The following is a 17,663-nucleotide window of genomic DNA, read 5'->3' on the forward strand; positions in this document are numbered from 1 at the left end:
GAGGTAATTATGAATATAATAATTTTATTCATGTTTCAGGATCAAATGTATCAACTGATTTTAAAAATATGTGTGTATTTTGATGTTATAGAAATTATATTTAATAACTCATGCCAATTTTCTATAATTCCCTTCTTCCTCATAGAAAGCTAATTTTTCAAAACATGTAATTCCCTTAAAATTAAACATGATAAGAAGTTGAGGCAACAGTATCTCTTGATCCCAGCAGAAATTATGTATACAGGATTTGATACTGAATCAGGTACTCCATATACAGACCAGAACAATAGCTTGCCCTAGATAAACACTGAGGGCGGTGGAAACAGGTTTTAGCTTTAGTCCTCTGCAGCTGAGGAAACGTGTTTCCAAAAGTATTTTAAAATGCCAGTAAAAGTCCAATGAATAGTCCTCCTCTGTTTGTGATATTTTAATCCATAAAATATTAATATTGGTTTTGGGAAGTAAACCTAACACTGCGCTTTTATAAACTAGGGAATCACTATTAATTCCACTAAGCATTGGAGGAAGAAGCTATGTATGCGCTTTAAAATTTGAAACCCGTTTTGACCATTTGATTAAAAGCAATCTCAGTAACTGTTGCTCCAATTGAAATTAATATATAAAGCACCTAAAATGGGGCCTAGCACAGAATATGTGTTCAATAAATTTTACCTATTGTCATTACTATTGCTGCTGTTATTATTATAACATTGCTCTCATTATTATAACTGTAATTATTGGAAGTATTGTTACAAAAGATTACTTCAGACTTTCATGAGATTCACGAACTTGAGGATGATCTGTTGTTCAACTTTAGTTGTTTTTAACAGAAGAATTGTTTTAATATGTTCTTTCAATGTTAAGAGATTTAAATTTTAACCTAAGATAGTTTCTACAGAAAATGTTTAGAATAGATTGCAGGAGCATGACTGAAGATTTTTGTTGAATATTTCATACATTCTTCATCACTAAATGACCTTTTGGCACATTTGTAGGAATCGTCAGTTGGAAGGTATCTCGGTGGTAGCACAGCAATTTCATGAAACCTTAGAACCACTGAACGAGTGGCTTACAACCATAGAAAAGAGGCTGGTGAATTGTGAACCCATAGGAACCCAAGCATCTAAACTTGAGAAACAAATTTCACAGCACAAAGTAAGATATAAATCACACATTAAAGAGGTTCAGTTTTTATTGTGTGGTTTTGTGACATAAATTTGAGTTATGTACTATTGTTTTGTTTAATTGCAAACTAAATCCATTTCACATGTCATGCTTTAGTTTTATTTATGTTTTCATTTTTATTTGTCCATTCTTTTTTTTTCTTCTTTATTTTTTTAAACTTTGTTTAGGCCTTAGAAGATGACATCATCAATCACAATAAACATTTACACCAGGCTGTTAGCATTGGCCAGTCCTTAAAGGTTTTGAGCTCCAGGGAGGATAAAGATATGGTGCAGAGTAAATTAGACTTCTCTCAAGTGTGGTACATTGAGATTCAAGAGAAAAGTCACAGCAGGTCTGAGCTCCTCCACCAGGCCTTATGTAATGCTAAGATTTTTGGGGAAGATGAAGTTGAACTGATGAACTGGCTGAATGAAGTGCATGACAAACTGAGCAAGCTCTCAGTCCAGGATTACAGCCCTGAGGGGCTATGGAAGCAGCAGTCTGAACTTCGGGTATTTTAATTTATTTTATTTTATTTTATCTTATTTTTTCATTTCAATTGTCATTTCTTAGTCCTTATTTCTGTGTCATTTTATGTTTATGATGATTTTGATGAATCACTGTACTCAAAAAAGACTGTTTATACAGATTACTTTTAATGAAGTCATTTTAAAGAAAAGAGTGGCTCTATCCAATTAGCTGGATATTTCACTTTTCATTTTGCTGTTTTATTGTTGTGTACAAAGATGTATATTAACCAGTACTTCAGTATGTCCACAAAGCCCATTTTCATAGGGCCCTAGGTATTTTCTGAAAAGGCATATGCTGTGAATTATGGTAGACAAACATGGGACATGGGGCCCGGTGGTGAAAAGAAGAGGTTTAAACATGGGAACAATAAGAATATTTGAAAATGTGAGATATTGACTCAAATATGTCTCTGTGAAATCTAATTAAAGTTCTCTGAGATTAACTAATGTTAATGCTAACTTAAATGTTTTTCCCCCCCACATAAAAATGGTACCTGTGTTTTTAGGTTCTGCAAGAGGACATCTTACTCAGGAAACAAAATGTAGATCAGGCTTTACTAAATGGTTTAGAACTACTTAAACAAACCACAGGTGAGATATCTTTCAAATCAAATCATCATGTGGTCAGCATTTTATATTGTTTTCAAAATATTTTAGGGATGGGAGAAAACCAAAACACTTTATAGTTTTTGGTCCAGTCCAAGATTTTCATTCTGGAGAATACTTTGAAGACCAATCAAGGGGGTGGTTAGGATATGATCTCACTTTTTTCTCATGATCTCACTTGAGTTCTTGATGGAAGTTGTGTGTATTACTCATAACATAAAGCACTTTGGCACGGGAGCTCATCAGAGAAGCCCAGGACAGAGTCACATTACTTTTCCACTTGTGAAAGGCAGATGAACACGTAGGTTGTAGACAGTTTCTTTTTAAGATAGATTGCATTGCAGTGACACACAGTATGGCTATGTGCAGAGCTATACACAGGCTGCATTTCTTCATGTCTGAATCACTGAGAAAACTGATACATAGTTTAGTATCTAGATGAGATTTTTAGGACAACTCATAGTTTTAGTGATTCCTTTGGCCATAGGAATTTCACTATACCTGTATCCAGTTCAGCAATATGTATATGTTGAGGGCAAGTACCATTTATTATGTACTGAAGAAATTAAATGTAGAATCAAGAGCCTTGAGCTAGACATCTGAAGCTCAGGACACAATTTTTCTGTGTGTCAAAAAATGAGGTGGAGGCAAATAAAGATCTGTTGGAATAGTGCAGATGAGTAATGATGAGTAACTAAGAGCAGAGAGGCTAAGTATCTTGCCCGAAGTAACCAGCTTTTAAGCCATGCCTGAAGTCAATATTTGAACTCAAGCAGTTTTTAACCCCTCTTCTTTGAAAACAAAGTCTCATACAGATAGACACAAAAGTACTGCTTTTCACGTAACTAAAGACACTTAGCCTTTTCCAGTTTCTACATTTGTATTTTCAGAGTGATTTAGATTTGCCTGAAGTCTTGGGAAAGATTGAAATTTAGAAAAGGGCTTCTCTTGAGTAGGATTATCTTTAGAAAAATGTCTCCTTTTGTTCTCTAGAAAATTTAATCAGTGTTCCATAATATCTGAAGAAACCCTCCCCCCGCCTTTTTTTCTTTCATAAGCAATAACGTGACTTTGAAATTTTAGGTGATGAAGTTTTAATAATCCAAGATAAATTGGAAGCCATTAAAGCAAGGTACAAAGACATTACTAAATTGAGCACTGATGTAGCCAAGACTCTGGAACAGGCACTGCAGCTTGCAAGGCGGCTGCACTCCACACACGAAGAGCTGTGTACCTGGCTGGACAAAGTGGAGGTGGAATTACTTTCATATGAAACTCAGGTTCTGAAAGGAGAAGCAGCAAGTCAAGCACAAGTGAGACAAAAAGTAAGCTCTGATTTCTGCATTTTGGATTAGTCTTTTGTCTTTTAGGGAGTCTTATTCACACAAAAATAAAATTATATTTGTCTTATGTCATTACATATGCTGAAGGATGCCTTGGTGGGTGGAGACCCAATAGAAATTGGCAGCAGATCAACTGTTTAAACTTTTAGGAGCCCAGATGAAAAGTTGAAATGAAAACAGTGTATTATAATTGTTTCAAGAGTCTTATATCTGGGAGTATAGTTGATTACCCAAGGGAAGAATGATGAAAACAGAAAAAAAAGGAAAATGATCATTGTTTCAGAGATACACATAATTTGGTTGGAATACCAATATTTCTATAAGATAACATGGGGTGGGTTTTCTAATTGTATCACAGAGGTAGTATACTGCATGGCAATCATTCCTCTTTTCCAAGATATCAGCCTCTGTTTTTATCATCCTTGAAGTATGTCACATGCGGGTGAAAGAGAGTTGGTGAGGTCAGGCTCACTGAGCCTGTAATGAGTCTACTGTCATGATTTAAAGCCAGTTTGTCCTCATTTTGAGAGTCACTTAATTCTGGCTTGGAATATCCTGTTCATTTTACTTTTCTGTTACCTGATTACTTAGAGGTTCTCAGAAAGCAAATAATAATACGTGTTAACTTGCTTGTTTTTGCTTCTGAAATTTTAAATATTTATATTAAATTTCAAAGATAAAATCTTGCCATGTCGACAAACGAATTGTTCTTTCAACTTCTCAGGAAACATTTTTCTTTTTGCAAAATAGCCTTAAATAAAAAAGGTTTATTTAACTTAACTGAAACTAAGGGAAGGGGGAGTGGGGCAGACCATCACATTATTCGCCTGCAAAGGACTTGAGCTCCAAGAACAGTTAAAGGAAAAGTCTGTTGAAGCTCTTAAGTGTTACTTACTTATTTGTATGTTTTCAGGAACTGAAAAAGGAAGCTAAGAACAACAAAGCCTTACTGGACTCCCTTAATGAAGTGAGCAGTGCTTTGCTGGAACTGGTACCATGGAGGGCAAGAGAAGGACTTGAGAAAATGGTAGCTGAGGACAATGAACGCTACCGATTAGTGAGCGACACCATCACTCAGAAGGTGGAGGAGATCGATGCTGCTATTCTGCGATCACAGCAGGTAGGGGAAAATGGTTTGTTGTCTAGGCAATAAATTTTCTCCAGCTGTTCCCAGAGCCTTTACCTGAACAAAGATGCCTGTTAATACTGTTTCCATTCATTTGCTGTGCTTCCAAAATGAAAGGGTGGATTTGAAAAGAAGTTGACTGGGCTCCTTCAACGTCTGAGCACCAGGGCAAGGCTAATCTGTACATTGTTAACAGCCATCTGCCTCATTGTTTCACAGATTTATCCTTACCAAGTCAGACACTGCGAAGATCAGCCCAGCTTTCTAAACAAAATGCTTTTGTCTACACATATGCATATTGCTGCTATTAATTTTTATGTATTGACTAAGTCTAATCTGTATGTGAGTAAATACTGTGAATTGTTATGTAAGGATGTATCAACTGTTCATTTACAGAAAGCTGGGGCAAAGAGAAAGTTTTCTTTTTAAAAAGGAAGCAGTTTTGTTGGTAATGTGAAGTTTTTTTCTGAAGATGACAGAAGGGGGAAAAGATGATAGGTTCCGATTTGTCTGTAACTCCTGCAGAATGTATACTCCCAGAGTTTTATAGGCATTCAGCCCTTAGCCACAGCTCCCTGGGAAGACTATGGGCAATGAGTGGGGTCCTGGAAATAGAAATTTATAATACATGTGTTGATTAACTTTAGTTGAAATTTCTGAGAATATTTATATTAAGTCATCAGATTTACTACAAAGTTTATGTGTGGGGGTGGTATGATATTGCAGTGTACTTTAGAGCAGAGTTTGTGATGCTGTACGACTAAGCTTTCACTAGTGTGAGCCAAAAGCAAGAAGCATAAATCAAGCAGATTCTGTGGGAGCATCCAAAATTAATTTTCTAATGTTGCCATAGAAATGGAATTTATAGTTAGTTCTAAAGCATAATGTTCCACTCCTCATTTTAGTGCTGTGCTGTAGGATCACAACAACTGATGAAATACAGTGATAGCAAAAGCCCTGCCTAAGAATTTTTTGTGAAGGAGGGCATTCATGCTTGAGGAATGTATTTGTGTGACTCTTTTTAAACAGAGGAGTTTGTGTGCCTCATTATTACAGGAAAATGAGGGTGTTTATTTGTGAAGTTTATTCAACTATTGAAAAATATATTTTTTTCACTGAAATGTATTTGAACGTTTCAGAACTGGCATCTTCTCTAAATAGCAAGAAAATTATTCTGTACTTTTGGGAGTAAGATTTTCTTGAGAAGTTGACTATGGTTGGCTGGTTCAGTAAAGTGAGACAGTAATAAGGGCACGGTCACAGACTGAGTTTTCACTGGTTAGTGATCTCTGATATGTGTCAAGGTCATTAATTGTGCCCAGGTTCTTCAAGGTTTTGCATATGTTTTCCAAAGGTGTGGGGAAAAGTAAGTCAGCATAAGTCTTCCGGAATCCAAAATATATATCCTTTAGGAAAATAATGATTTTTGTTTTTGTTTTTGTTTTTCTGATAAAATCAGTCCTTATTTAAAATTTCAAGATTTTCTCAAACAATACAGAAAAATTCATGAAAGAAAGCATATGTAAGCAATTTGGTCTGTATCCTTCCAGTCTTCCTCTTGAGAGAGAAGAATTTATGTAGTAAAATCCTTTTGCAAGAGAAAGACAATGTATATAGTAAAAATCTTACTACCAATAGATTACACATCTTAATGCCATTAATATCTTCTGGTTGTTCATGTGTGTATTTTTATCTTCATTTCTTTGAAATACCTGCAAGTCTGTCCAATGAAAATACCTCCAGTTAGGCTACATAGACACACAGATGTTCAGAGCTGAGAGGAACGTACACAGCCTGCGTGGGGATGAAGTGACTTGCCTGTGGTCTCACAAGCAGTAAGTGGCAGAGTAGCAACTAAAATTTAATCCATATTTCATTCTCCCTCACTGCTGTGCCTCCTCATAAATTATATACAGAGAAAAACCCTCAAGGGTGGTAAACCATTTTTTTCTAAACTTCTTCAATAATCTGCAGGTTCCATTATTACAACAAAGTAGAGGTATATAATGAGAATATTTCCAGCTATAAAGACTGTGGAGGATGAGAATGCAACACTAGAAGGATCATAAAACATTACTGTGTAGGGAAACCCCTAAGAATAGAGTAGTAGGTGGAATAGAGTAGTAGGTATCTGTCTTCCTGGTGTGGCGGAGATTTCGCACTTAAAAGATAAGTTTCTAAACTCATAATTTCAAGTTTATAAAGGAGCTAATATATCACTGAAATATTTTATAAGTTTTCCTACTTATAGATGTTTGGAATTAGGACCACAGTACAGTTTAATAAAAAATGTTTGTTTTCTGTTTTGCCCAATAACAATACATCCATGAAATATAAAAAGGAGTGATGAAAAAAACGTATCTTTAGACCTGAATATTAACCACATATTTTGGACTATCTGTTTTACATTGTTTAAACAAATTACCATTCTGAGTCTCTTCTCCATATGAAATATGGACACGGTATGACCTGAGCTCATCTTTTTAGACACACATTTAGTCATATGCAATTTATTTTATTAACAGTGACTCTTCCCCCAGACCCCTGCCCCCAGCCTACCAACACCCACACGTGATGGGGTAAGGACATGTGCCTTGAATAATACTTCACAATTTTAAAATTTATAGATTTAATGATTTGTCCCAGTTAAATCAGGGAGAGTTAAATTAGATTTTAAATGACTAGGTGTTCTGTTTTCTGAGCAGAAATATCTCTTAAGATACTTCATATTTTTTCCCAGTTTTAAGGTTGCATGTATACAGATATACCTCCTTTATGCCAACCTGCTTTTTGGAATTTAACAAAAGCATAAACAGTTTGTCAACTGTGAAGCCACAACCACAGAATGTATTGACTTCAAATATCAGCGTGGAAGATGTCAAGAAAAACATGGAAAAGACTTAAATGTTTGAAGGGAGAACAGAAGGGAACATACAGATATCTTCTAATTAGCATATACTTTGTAACCACCATGTATAAATTTAGGTTTTTAAAAAGTTTTGATTTGACAGGATTAGATTTTCTTGTTAATCCTATATCACAATAACAGTTTTGAAAAGATATGCTGTTGAACCTTCATAATATAGGTGTGAAGGTCCTATTTGTTATTATCTGAGAAATAATTGAAAAGCCTCAGTAATGGGTGTATGAGTAAGAACTTGTACATTTGCTGATACCACCCACCAGGCTCCCAAGTCTCACTCTAGATTTGCAGGCATTGATATTCTGAAAAGGGTATTATTTTTTAAAGCAATTGGGTCTATTCATTACTTTTAGGAAGAATCTGAATGGGACAAGGCAGCTTAGTAAATAATGATGTTGAGCTAAACTGCCTCCCTTTTACAGTACATACCATTATCTGAGTTATAAACTATGTATTTCTGCATTTTAAACCTACACAGAGTAGCATATCTTTGTTGCTTTCTTTCTACAAGCTTTGTGGAAATGGGGAAAGGCACTTTTGCTTGAAAAATGTACAGACTTGGGTTCTGAATTCGGACTACCTTGATTCTTTAAGCCTTAGAGCAATTCATCATCCTTTGCTTCTTATAATGTGCAGTTGTCAGTAGTTGCTAAAATATGTATATCTCACCGGGTTTGGGAATCCCAAGCATTCTTCAGCAGTTCTAATTGCTTGGCTTATGTAAGTGGGCCCCGTAATAACCCTGTTAGAAAGGCCCTTGGATTGGTGGTTTGGGTGCAGTTAATGCAAACAACTCATTGGGTCATTAGGAACCAGGCTGGAGAAAAATACCACCTGTTTATTTCTTTGAAAGGACCAGAAGGAAACATCTCCTACGGAAATGAGATTTGTTTCGACCCTCCAGATGTTGTGGATGGGAAAATATGGGCTGTGTTATAAATAATGAGAAGCAATGTGGGAGGAAATGCTAATCAAAAGAAAGTGATAAGATCCCCAGTCAGGGGAAGGGAGTAAAAAGGATGTCCTTGAGGTTAAGGTTTGCTTATCACTTTGCCTTAAACCTCTATTAAAACCTATTATGTATGTATTGACCGTTGCGATATTTGGCAGTCCAGAAGTCAGACCACCTTCGTTAGAATCTCAGACTCAGCATTTACTACCTGAGTAACCTTTGGTAAATTAGTTAACTTCCCTTTACCTCATTTTTCTAAGCTGGAAATGGAGTTAGTTAATGGTAATACTCACATGATACAGCTGTCAGGATTAAAGGAGGTATCGCATGTTAAGCACTTCGAACAATGCTCAGTAGGATGTTGGCTGTTACTGTTTTAGAGAGTGTTTTTCAGGCATATTTAGACGTAGCTACTTAAAATGTCTTGCAGTAACTTTTAGAAAATTCCTGAAATGCTAATTCAACTATAAATAGAAGTTACAGTAGCTAGAGTTGGTGGTTCGACTCCTCTGATGCTATTAAAGTATTTCCCCAAATGTAGTTATGGATGCCAAGATTATCAACATTTTATATTAAGTCAAATTTTGCTACTCATATGAGTAGTAAACAAATTTACTAAAATTTGGTCTAGTATATTTCTCTCCATGTTGCTTACATGTAAAATGAGCCATTTTTATGGTCTGTTAGAAATGAGCGTTAACTAGTCATTTGAGTGAGTCATAGGCCTAAAATGCCTTGCCTTACTATAAATTACTTAATGTAGATCCTGTAGCTACTCCCTTTGTTACTTAACAATATTTGATTATTTAATTTAAAAATTTTCTCAAATGACAGATGGGAAATATCTGCTTGAAGTCTTTTTTTTTTTTTCTTAGCAGAGCAAATGTTTGACTTGATCAAAGAAACATTGTTTGGATTTCAGCTTTCCTCTTTTGGCACCTTAGATGGTATCACTGTACTGTTTATTGCTGGAAAGTTTTTTGTATCTTTTTTTTAATACAGGAGTGTTTAGATATAGTGTTAAATATAGTTTAAATATAGTGTTAAACTAATATTAATATTTCACAGCGCGACTTTCTTTATGAGGGCACTCATTTAAATACTGTCCGGCTGAACACAAACGGGTGGGGTATCACTTTATGTTTTTTTCAGGAACCAGTACAAGAAAAAAATTCATAACTGTTAAATTTTATTCAGATATCTTGCAGTATTTGCCCTCAGATAGAAAGGCCTGGACTGCTTTTCTCTCTTTTATATTCTTTAAGTGAATCATATAATCAATTTTTACCTATAGCTTTATTGTATATGCCTTGAAAAGTAAGAATCCACATAGAAGACTCTTTCACTTGTTTTTCGTGGGGATTCTTTCTCCACATCTGAAGCTGCTGAATTAGTTGATGAAATGTTTTTCTTTTGTTTTCATATTGATCAATAATTGCTAATGAATAACTCCATTTGAAATTAAATAACATCACAGAAACTGTTGAACCAGATTAAGATAGATTATTTTAAATGGTTTCTTGATTTCCTTATAATTACAGAAAGTCTACCTATAAGCTTGACAATATTAAATTTTCAATATCAAAAAATAAATTATACCCCACGTTGATGAAGTTACAGCAAAAGACTGCTTGTGGGAGTGTACATTAGCACATTCTACCTGAAGGGCAATTGGGCAGTATATATCGAAGAGAGAAAACACAAATAGGAACTTATAGGTGAGAGGTTACCCACAGAGTTGTTTTTCTTTTTAAAAATTTTTTTAATTCAATATATTTTCTTTTAATTTTTAATTTTTATGAGTACATAGTAGATGTATATATTTATGAGGTACACAAGTTATTTTGATACAGGCATACAATGTCTTATTAAAATTAAACTTGTTTCAAGTTAATTGTAAATGCACCTGCAGCTGTAGGAAACAATACAGAGAGATCCCATTGTATCCTTTACTCAGTTTTCCCCAGTGGCAACATCTTTATAGTAAAATATCACAGGCAGGATATTGACATTGATACAGTCAAGATACAGAATATTTCCCTCACCACAAGAATCTTTCATGCTGCTCTGTGAGCCATACCCATTCCATCACATCCTATCCTTCCTGACTTCTGTCAACCACACAGCTTTTCTCCATTTCTATAATGTTATCATTTCAAGAATGTTCAAGTATTTTTTCAGTCACAACCTCTTTCTCCTCTCCTTCTGGGACTCTGACAACATGAATATTAGGACTTTTGTTATAGTTCCACAGGTTCCTGCAGTTCTAATTATTTTTTAAGTTATTTTCTATTATTCAGTGTGGGTAATTTCAATTTCTATTTCTAAGTGATAATTTATTTTCCTTCACTGATTCTTTCTTCTGTCCCCTTCATTGAGCTCATCCACTGAGATTTTTATTTCAGTTGTTTTTCAGTGCTACATTTTCATTTGGTTCTTCTTTATACTGTATATTCTTTTTCTTTGCTGAGATGTTCTATGTTGTTGATGAAGCCTTCTAGTTTTTCATTTGTTTCAACTATGAACATTCATAAGTACTCATTGAAGCATTTTTATCATGGCTGCTTTAAAATCATTGTCAGATAATTCTAACATGTCTGTCATCTGGGTATTGGCATCTGTTTGATTATCTTCTTTAATTCAGTTTGAGATTTTCCTGCCTCTTATATGATATTATGAGTGTTAGAGCTTAAGCTTTCTATTTTAGCTGCCTTCCTCTGTTACCACTCTGGGAGAAGAAGCTGGAGGTTCTACTAGGTGAAGGTAGAAGTCTAGGTTCCCAATTCAACCTCTGTTGACACCTAGGAGATGGCTCGTCATTTCTGCTGGGTGGGAGTGGGAGTTCCAGCTCCCTATGTGGTCTCTACTGGTACCACAGTGCGGGTGGCTGTGATGGTGACACACTGAGTGGTGGGGAGATCCTGACTCTCCACTAGGCCTTCTCTGACATCACCCCAGAGGAGAGGAGGGAGGGGCAGTTCATTACTGCTTAGTGGGGGTGGAAGCCCAGCCTCCCCACATGGTCTCAACTGATACGACGGTCTGGGCCTTGTTTTTGGGCAGAAGGGATGAAACTTCTGGCTCCCTACTTGGCATTCTCTAACATCTCCCAGCTGGAGTGTTGAGGACCTTGTCACGGCATTACAAGGGTAGAAGTGTGGGCCCCCCATTTGTCCTTTCTTGGCATGAGTGTGAATGGAGCAACCATTTTTTCTGTAGTGTTTGGTTGGAATAGAGTGGTTATTGTTTAAAAATTGTCTGTTTTGCTGCACTACTCCTTTCCTGGTCCTTTGGCTAGAGAGAGCTGGCTTGTTTTGGGACTTTGTACCCATTAGTGTTGTGTGGTTGCCAGTTTCTCTAGTATTTAGTCTTACATACGTGAGGCAAAAAGAAAATCCCAGAGAACTCACCACTGTGTTCTTCCTGGCAGCCCAAGCTCCATGGTAGTTCTGTCCTCTTCTCTCCACTTTGCGGAATCTTCTCATATGTGTTTTATATATAATGCCTAGGATTTTTAGGTTTACTTATCATGAGGAACAGAGAAAAGCTAATGTACTCCATCTTCCCATGAGTTGGCATAGTGTTGCAGAGAGTTTTAAAAGTGTGAATTTTTAGAAATCTAGTTTCTTATCTCCACCCATCTTTCTCCCCAACTACCTGTTTTCCCACCCTCATCTGGATTTCCAGATGCCTTTGAAAAGTTAGAAGATCTGGCAGTACTGGACTTGAATAGCCAAAATGTTCATTCGTCATTAATTCTTCCAAGATCATTTGTTTTAGGTACCGTGGTGTCACAGGCCATTTTATCCATTTATGGTAACTGCTTGGCCCTGGAAAGCACTAGGGTTTATCCGATGGAAGACATTGAAAATGTTCATGCTCTTAGACTTGATAGTCACTTTTAGGAATCTACACTAAGGAACTAATTAGAAATGCCAACAGAAATTTATGTACAAGTATCTTCATTATAGGGTTGTTTGTATAATAATGAAAATGCAGAAAACTTAAATGAAAATCCAGGTATGCTAGAATATAATGGTATTATTTGAAAATCATATTTAAAGGAGTATGACCTGGGAAATGTTCATAGTAAATGAAAAAGCAGGATATAAAGTTGTTTATACAGTGTCATCCCAGACATTTTTACAAATCTTTCTCTCTTGATTTGTGGAAGAAAATTCACTACAGTACCAGCAGTGTTAATTCTAGGTTTTAATTTTCTTCTATATGTTTTTCTCTGCTTTATGAATTTGTACTGTACTTATAAATTACTGTTATAGATTACTGTTATGATCAGGAAAATAATATTTCTTAAAATATTTAAGAATGCTCTTAAAAATGTTTTCTGCCATTATTAAATGAGATGCTTAAAAATTATACATGAATCATTTAGGGGTATACTCTGCGTATATAGAGATGTATATTTACACATATTTATAAACATAATAGTATAATAAATAAATGGGAATATTCTATTCTTTTTGCTAGGAACCATGTACTTTGATAGCAGAATGTTAGGTACACGTCATAGGAGTTGAAGTGATGGGTGAAATGATGAAAAGATGGTACCTGGCTGTTGGCTTTCATAGCTGTTACATTTGGACAGTACTCCTAAGGTGCAAATTATTAAGACTGCCTGAAAAGAAGGCAACAGTGCTAGCTGTCCTAAAATCATTAATACAGTACTATAAATGCAACATGTTTTAAAAGCTTGTGTTTAATTACTCTGTGGAAAGTTCTCTTTCCTTTAAAATTTAGTCATTATCATGAATTACTTTAGGATGCCATGAGGAGACAAGCTCAGATTTTCCACTTGGGTAATAAGGATATTTCAAAGAACGGTAGATAGGTATTTTCTGGCACCAGGAACAGGAACGTGCTGACCTAATTATTTATCTTTTGTTTAGTTTGACCAAGCAGCTGATGCTGAGTTATCCTGGATTACTGAGACAGAGAAAAAATTGATGTCTCTGGGTGACATCAGGCTTGAGCAAGAACAGACTTCTGCTCAGCTTCAAGTTCAAAAGGTGAAGAAATACATTTCCAATTGCCATATAAATTATTTGCTGGTGTGCTCCAAGTCTATAAAATGTGCTTGTATGATTTACTTTTTAAGACCCCTCTAGTGTAATGTGGTATTTTTAACTACTCACCTAATTGTTTTCATTTTAGTCATACAATTTCTTGTTTTATTTTTTGTCTTTATTTTGGTAAATCACAGACATTCACCATGGAGATTTTGAGACACAAGGATATTATTGATGAACTTGTTAAATCTGGGCATAAAATCATGACCACATGCAGTGAAGAGGAAAAGCAATCAATGAAGGTATAATCTTGTCTGTGGACTGGTAGTGGGACTCTTGAAAAAACAGCAGGTGTTGAGCTTTCAGTCCTAGAAAAACACTTTTCCGTTATCCACAGCTGCCATTTAAGCAGCAAAAATAATTAGTTTAAATAAGGCATTTTTCAAGTTTATAGAATAACAGTAAAGGGAATATTTCTTAAGAGAATCACTACGAGGACAATCTTTTTGAATAGGCACAAAAGCTATTAAGGTTTGAGACCTTGGTTAACTGGCACGCATTAAGCATTCAGTTAATGTTAGCTGTATTATTGCCATTATTATCAGTATAAATTATTGTTTTTATATGTATCAACTATTGTTTATATGCTTCAGAGACATTTGGACCTCTTAATAAAAACCAAAATATGTGGCTCTCTCTAATGCTGAAATCCATTTTATATAAAGTTACAGTAAACTATTAGGGAAAATATGAGCTGAGTAATTAAGGAAGCATTCAGTTTGTGTAGTTTTAATTATCCTTTAAATTGGCAGAAAACCAGCTACAAATAAAAATGTTCAATTCATATTCAAACATCTAAGCAGCCTAAAGAAATTGATGTATATTCATGCTTCTGGTAGGAAAGATATCCCATGGCAAAAAAATATAGGAATCTCTATGCCTAAAATCACATTTTAAAGAGTATGCATTGCTTTTAAGGTAGACCATATACAAAATAATGGAATGCACAATGTAATGATATGCACTCTTATATTTATTTATACTCTACAATAGCAATTTGCTTGTTTATAATTGAATCTTTATTATTTTTGTAAAGACTCTGATGTGAAAAATACAGATTGTCATGAAATAATTTCTTTGTTATTCAGTGGTTTTTTGGGTTATGATTGTGCTTTATCTTCTGCTATTAGTTTTTGCTATAATTTATACCATAATCTAGATCACTGTGACTACCCCATTAAATCAGTGTATAGCACAATGGCACAATGTTCTGTCTTGATTCCTCTCTTTCCATTTCTCTTTCTCTTTCTCTTTCTCTCCATATATATATATATATATATATATATACACACACACACACACGTGTATATATGTGTACACACACATATATATGTGTATATGTCAAAAATTAACTCTGTTAACTAAAAATTTTTACAATTTCATTTGCAAAAGGTAGTCTTTGTTTTTTTTCTGCAAAATAAATGTTGCCAGAATCATATGAGACTTGTTTTCTAATCTTGAAGCCATTGTAAGAATGACTGGAGAATTTTGCCTGTTGTTTTTGGAAATCTCAGTGTCTTATTCATAAAAACTTGAGGCCCTTTGATATAAAGTGAACTTTTGTACATATAAACCATTCAAATCTGAATAGCTTTTACTGATGTATTCATTTAACATACATTTGTCGAATGCCCACTCTGTCCAGGTGTAGTGTGCTGGACAGAGCACTCTGGAGTGTGTGTCCTTGTTGGCCTGACCAGTTAAACATTTCATCCTTTTATTTTCTAGAAAAAACTGGACAAAGTACTGAAGAACTATGATACCATCTGCCAGATTAATTCAGAAAGGTATCTGCAGCTGGAACGGGCACAGTCCCTGGTTAACCAATTCTGGGAAACATATGAAGAACTTTGGCCATGGCTGACAGAAACACAATCAATCATCTCTCAGCTTCCTGCCCCAGCCCTTGAATATGAAACTCTAAGGCAGCAGCAGGAAGAACATCGGGTAAGCCTGGTGTGAAAGAGAATATTGTATTCCCCATTAAAAGAGAATCATGATTTTGATGGTGGTTTTTAGTGCTATTAAACATTTACATGATTAAGGCATTTTAGAATATTGTGTTCTGGTCTGCGTAATTTGCTTACCTCATAATTCCTTCTTATACAGGGTTATAGTGAGAAGACTCATGTGGATAGACTTATTGTATATGTCATTAATTACATCACAACTTGTATAAAATATGCAGTATAAATCATCTAGGTAGAAAAAAATTCCCATTTAAAAATGTTATAGAAATAAGCTTTTGAAGTGCTTTCAATTTATACACATTTAATTGTTTTAAATTTATACATTTAGAATGTAAATGCAGAGTGGAAATATATGGGAGAACAGTTATACAGACAAAGCCATTGAGCTTGGAGAAAATGTGTAATATAATGAATGTGTCAAAATAGCAACATTATGAAAGCTATGAAAAGAAAAAATGCTGAAGTGTAAAGACAGATTATTTTGTTCACCTTATGTACATGGAACTCCTTTGAAGTTCTTGTTCCTGTAACTGTAAATGGATAAAGTAGGAGGAGCACATTTACAACGACAGTTACGTCACATTTTTAACATGTATGAAATGGCACATGAAGCCCTCTTTTCAACAGTCACTTAATTGTTAACATGGCTTAAAATTTTGTAAGGGTTTATGTGAGAGCGCATTCAAGACTGTCAGAAAGAAAACTAGATTTCTTGCTGTTTATGGACTTGTGAACCTAGTTGCTCTTCCAGATCTGTATGGAATGTACTCTGAGACTAACCATGGTGTGCATGTATGTGTGTATATGCACGAGTGTGTGTGTGTGTACACTTGTGCCCAAGAGAGAAGGAGGGAGAGAGAAAGGGAGAGAGAGAAAGGAGAGAAAAGTTCAGTTCAGGGTTTATTACATCATTGTTTGGAATATGTGACATACTTATTAATCTTGTTTGTTTACCTTTTTAATGAATTGTCATTAAAGACTGTACTGGAGTATTTATTTAAAAGAGAGTTTTAGAGACCACACTTTAACTTTCTTTAATATAGAATGGGAATCTTACGGAGTTTTATCTAAATGATTCAGTAGGAGAAAGAAGTATGTAGAATTCAATTTTTGTGTAAAGGTTTATTTGTGGCAGAAATCTGGTGTCTACTCACTGAATTATTTTAAATAAAAAATGTTTCATGGATTTCTATGCTGAGGTGATTTGAATAGCCACATTTTTAGCATAGCATCAAATAGTATGGAAAGGCTCGTTATTGAGCTGAAATTTTAAAAATTGAGTTTTTTGCCTTTTTGCATAATCTTTAAGCTCTCAGAACAAATTTGTGATTGTCTATATAAAGGGAGGTAGAAAGCTTTGTAGCCACATTTCCAAATTGTTTAAACTAAAAGCTTTGGTGTTTCAGAATGTTTGTAGCCTCCTAGGATGGCATTTCTTCTCCAGCTCTATTGCATCTTCTCCATGTATTTTGGGGGGAAATCTAGTTCATTCTAGCCAGGAATGAAAAACGGCTCCAAGGGCCATGTTGCCACATGATAGATATCTGAAAGTCACACCGGATAGCTCCAGCATGACGGGACTCCTATGACAGCATGTTGCCAAGAATCATTTTGTCACATATAAGGCAAAAGGCATCTCCTTTTGGGCCCTTTTCTGATGCACGCACATACCTGAGTAGATGGCCAGTAGGTGTTCTCTTGCCTGTCATGGAACAGTTTAAGAATGGTTTAAAAGGCCAGCCTGTAATCCCAGCACTTTGGGAGGCCGAGACAGGCGGATCACGAGGTCAGGAGATCGAGACCGTCCTGGCTAACACGGTGAAACCCTGTCTCTATTAAAAACGCAAAAAATTAGCCGGGTGTGGTGGCAGGCGCCTGTAGTCCCAGATACTCAGGAGGCTGAGATGGGAGAATGTCGTGAACCTGGGAGGCCGAGCTTGCAGTGAGCCAAGATCGCAC

At 35.4% G+C, this 17,663-nt stretch overlaps 1 protein-coding gene across 4 annotated transcripts in view; it reads left to right on the plus strand.

Annotated features, from left to right (window-relative positions):
* The window catches only part of DST (dystonin), a 496,305-nt gene that overhangs the window by 423,808 nt on the left and 54,834 nt on the right, over positions 1-17,663 (plus strand). For all 4 annotated transcript variants that reach the window (XM_011960180.1, XM_011960181.1, XM_011960182.1 and 1 more), the window contains 8 exons: positions 996-1,155; positions 1,353-1,679; positions 2,204-2,288; positions 3,387-3,628; positions 4,560-4,766; positions 13,555-13,674; positions 13,869-13,976; positions 15,463-15,681. In XM_011960180.1, coding sequence (XP_011815570.1) covers positions 996-1,155; positions 1,353-1,679; positions 2,204-2,288; positions 3,387-3,628; positions 4,560-4,766; positions 13,555-13,674; positions 13,869-13,976; positions 15,463-15,681 — 1,468 coding nt within the window. The remainder of the gene's footprint in view (positions 1-995; positions 1,156-1,352; positions 1,680-2,203; positions 2,289-3,386; positions 3,629-4,559; positions 4,767-13,554; positions 13,675-13,868; positions 13,977-15,462; positions 15,682-17,663) is intronic.

Source organism: Colobus angolensis, unplaced genomic scaffold (genome assembly GCF_000951035.1).
Source record: "Colobus angolensis palliatus isolate OR3802 unplaced genomic scaffold, Cang.pa_1.0 Scaffold51, whole genome shotgun sequence".
NCBI classification, from domain to species: domain Eukaryota; kingdom Metazoa; phylum Chordata; class Mammalia; order Primates; family Cercopithecidae; genus Colobus; species Colobus angolensis.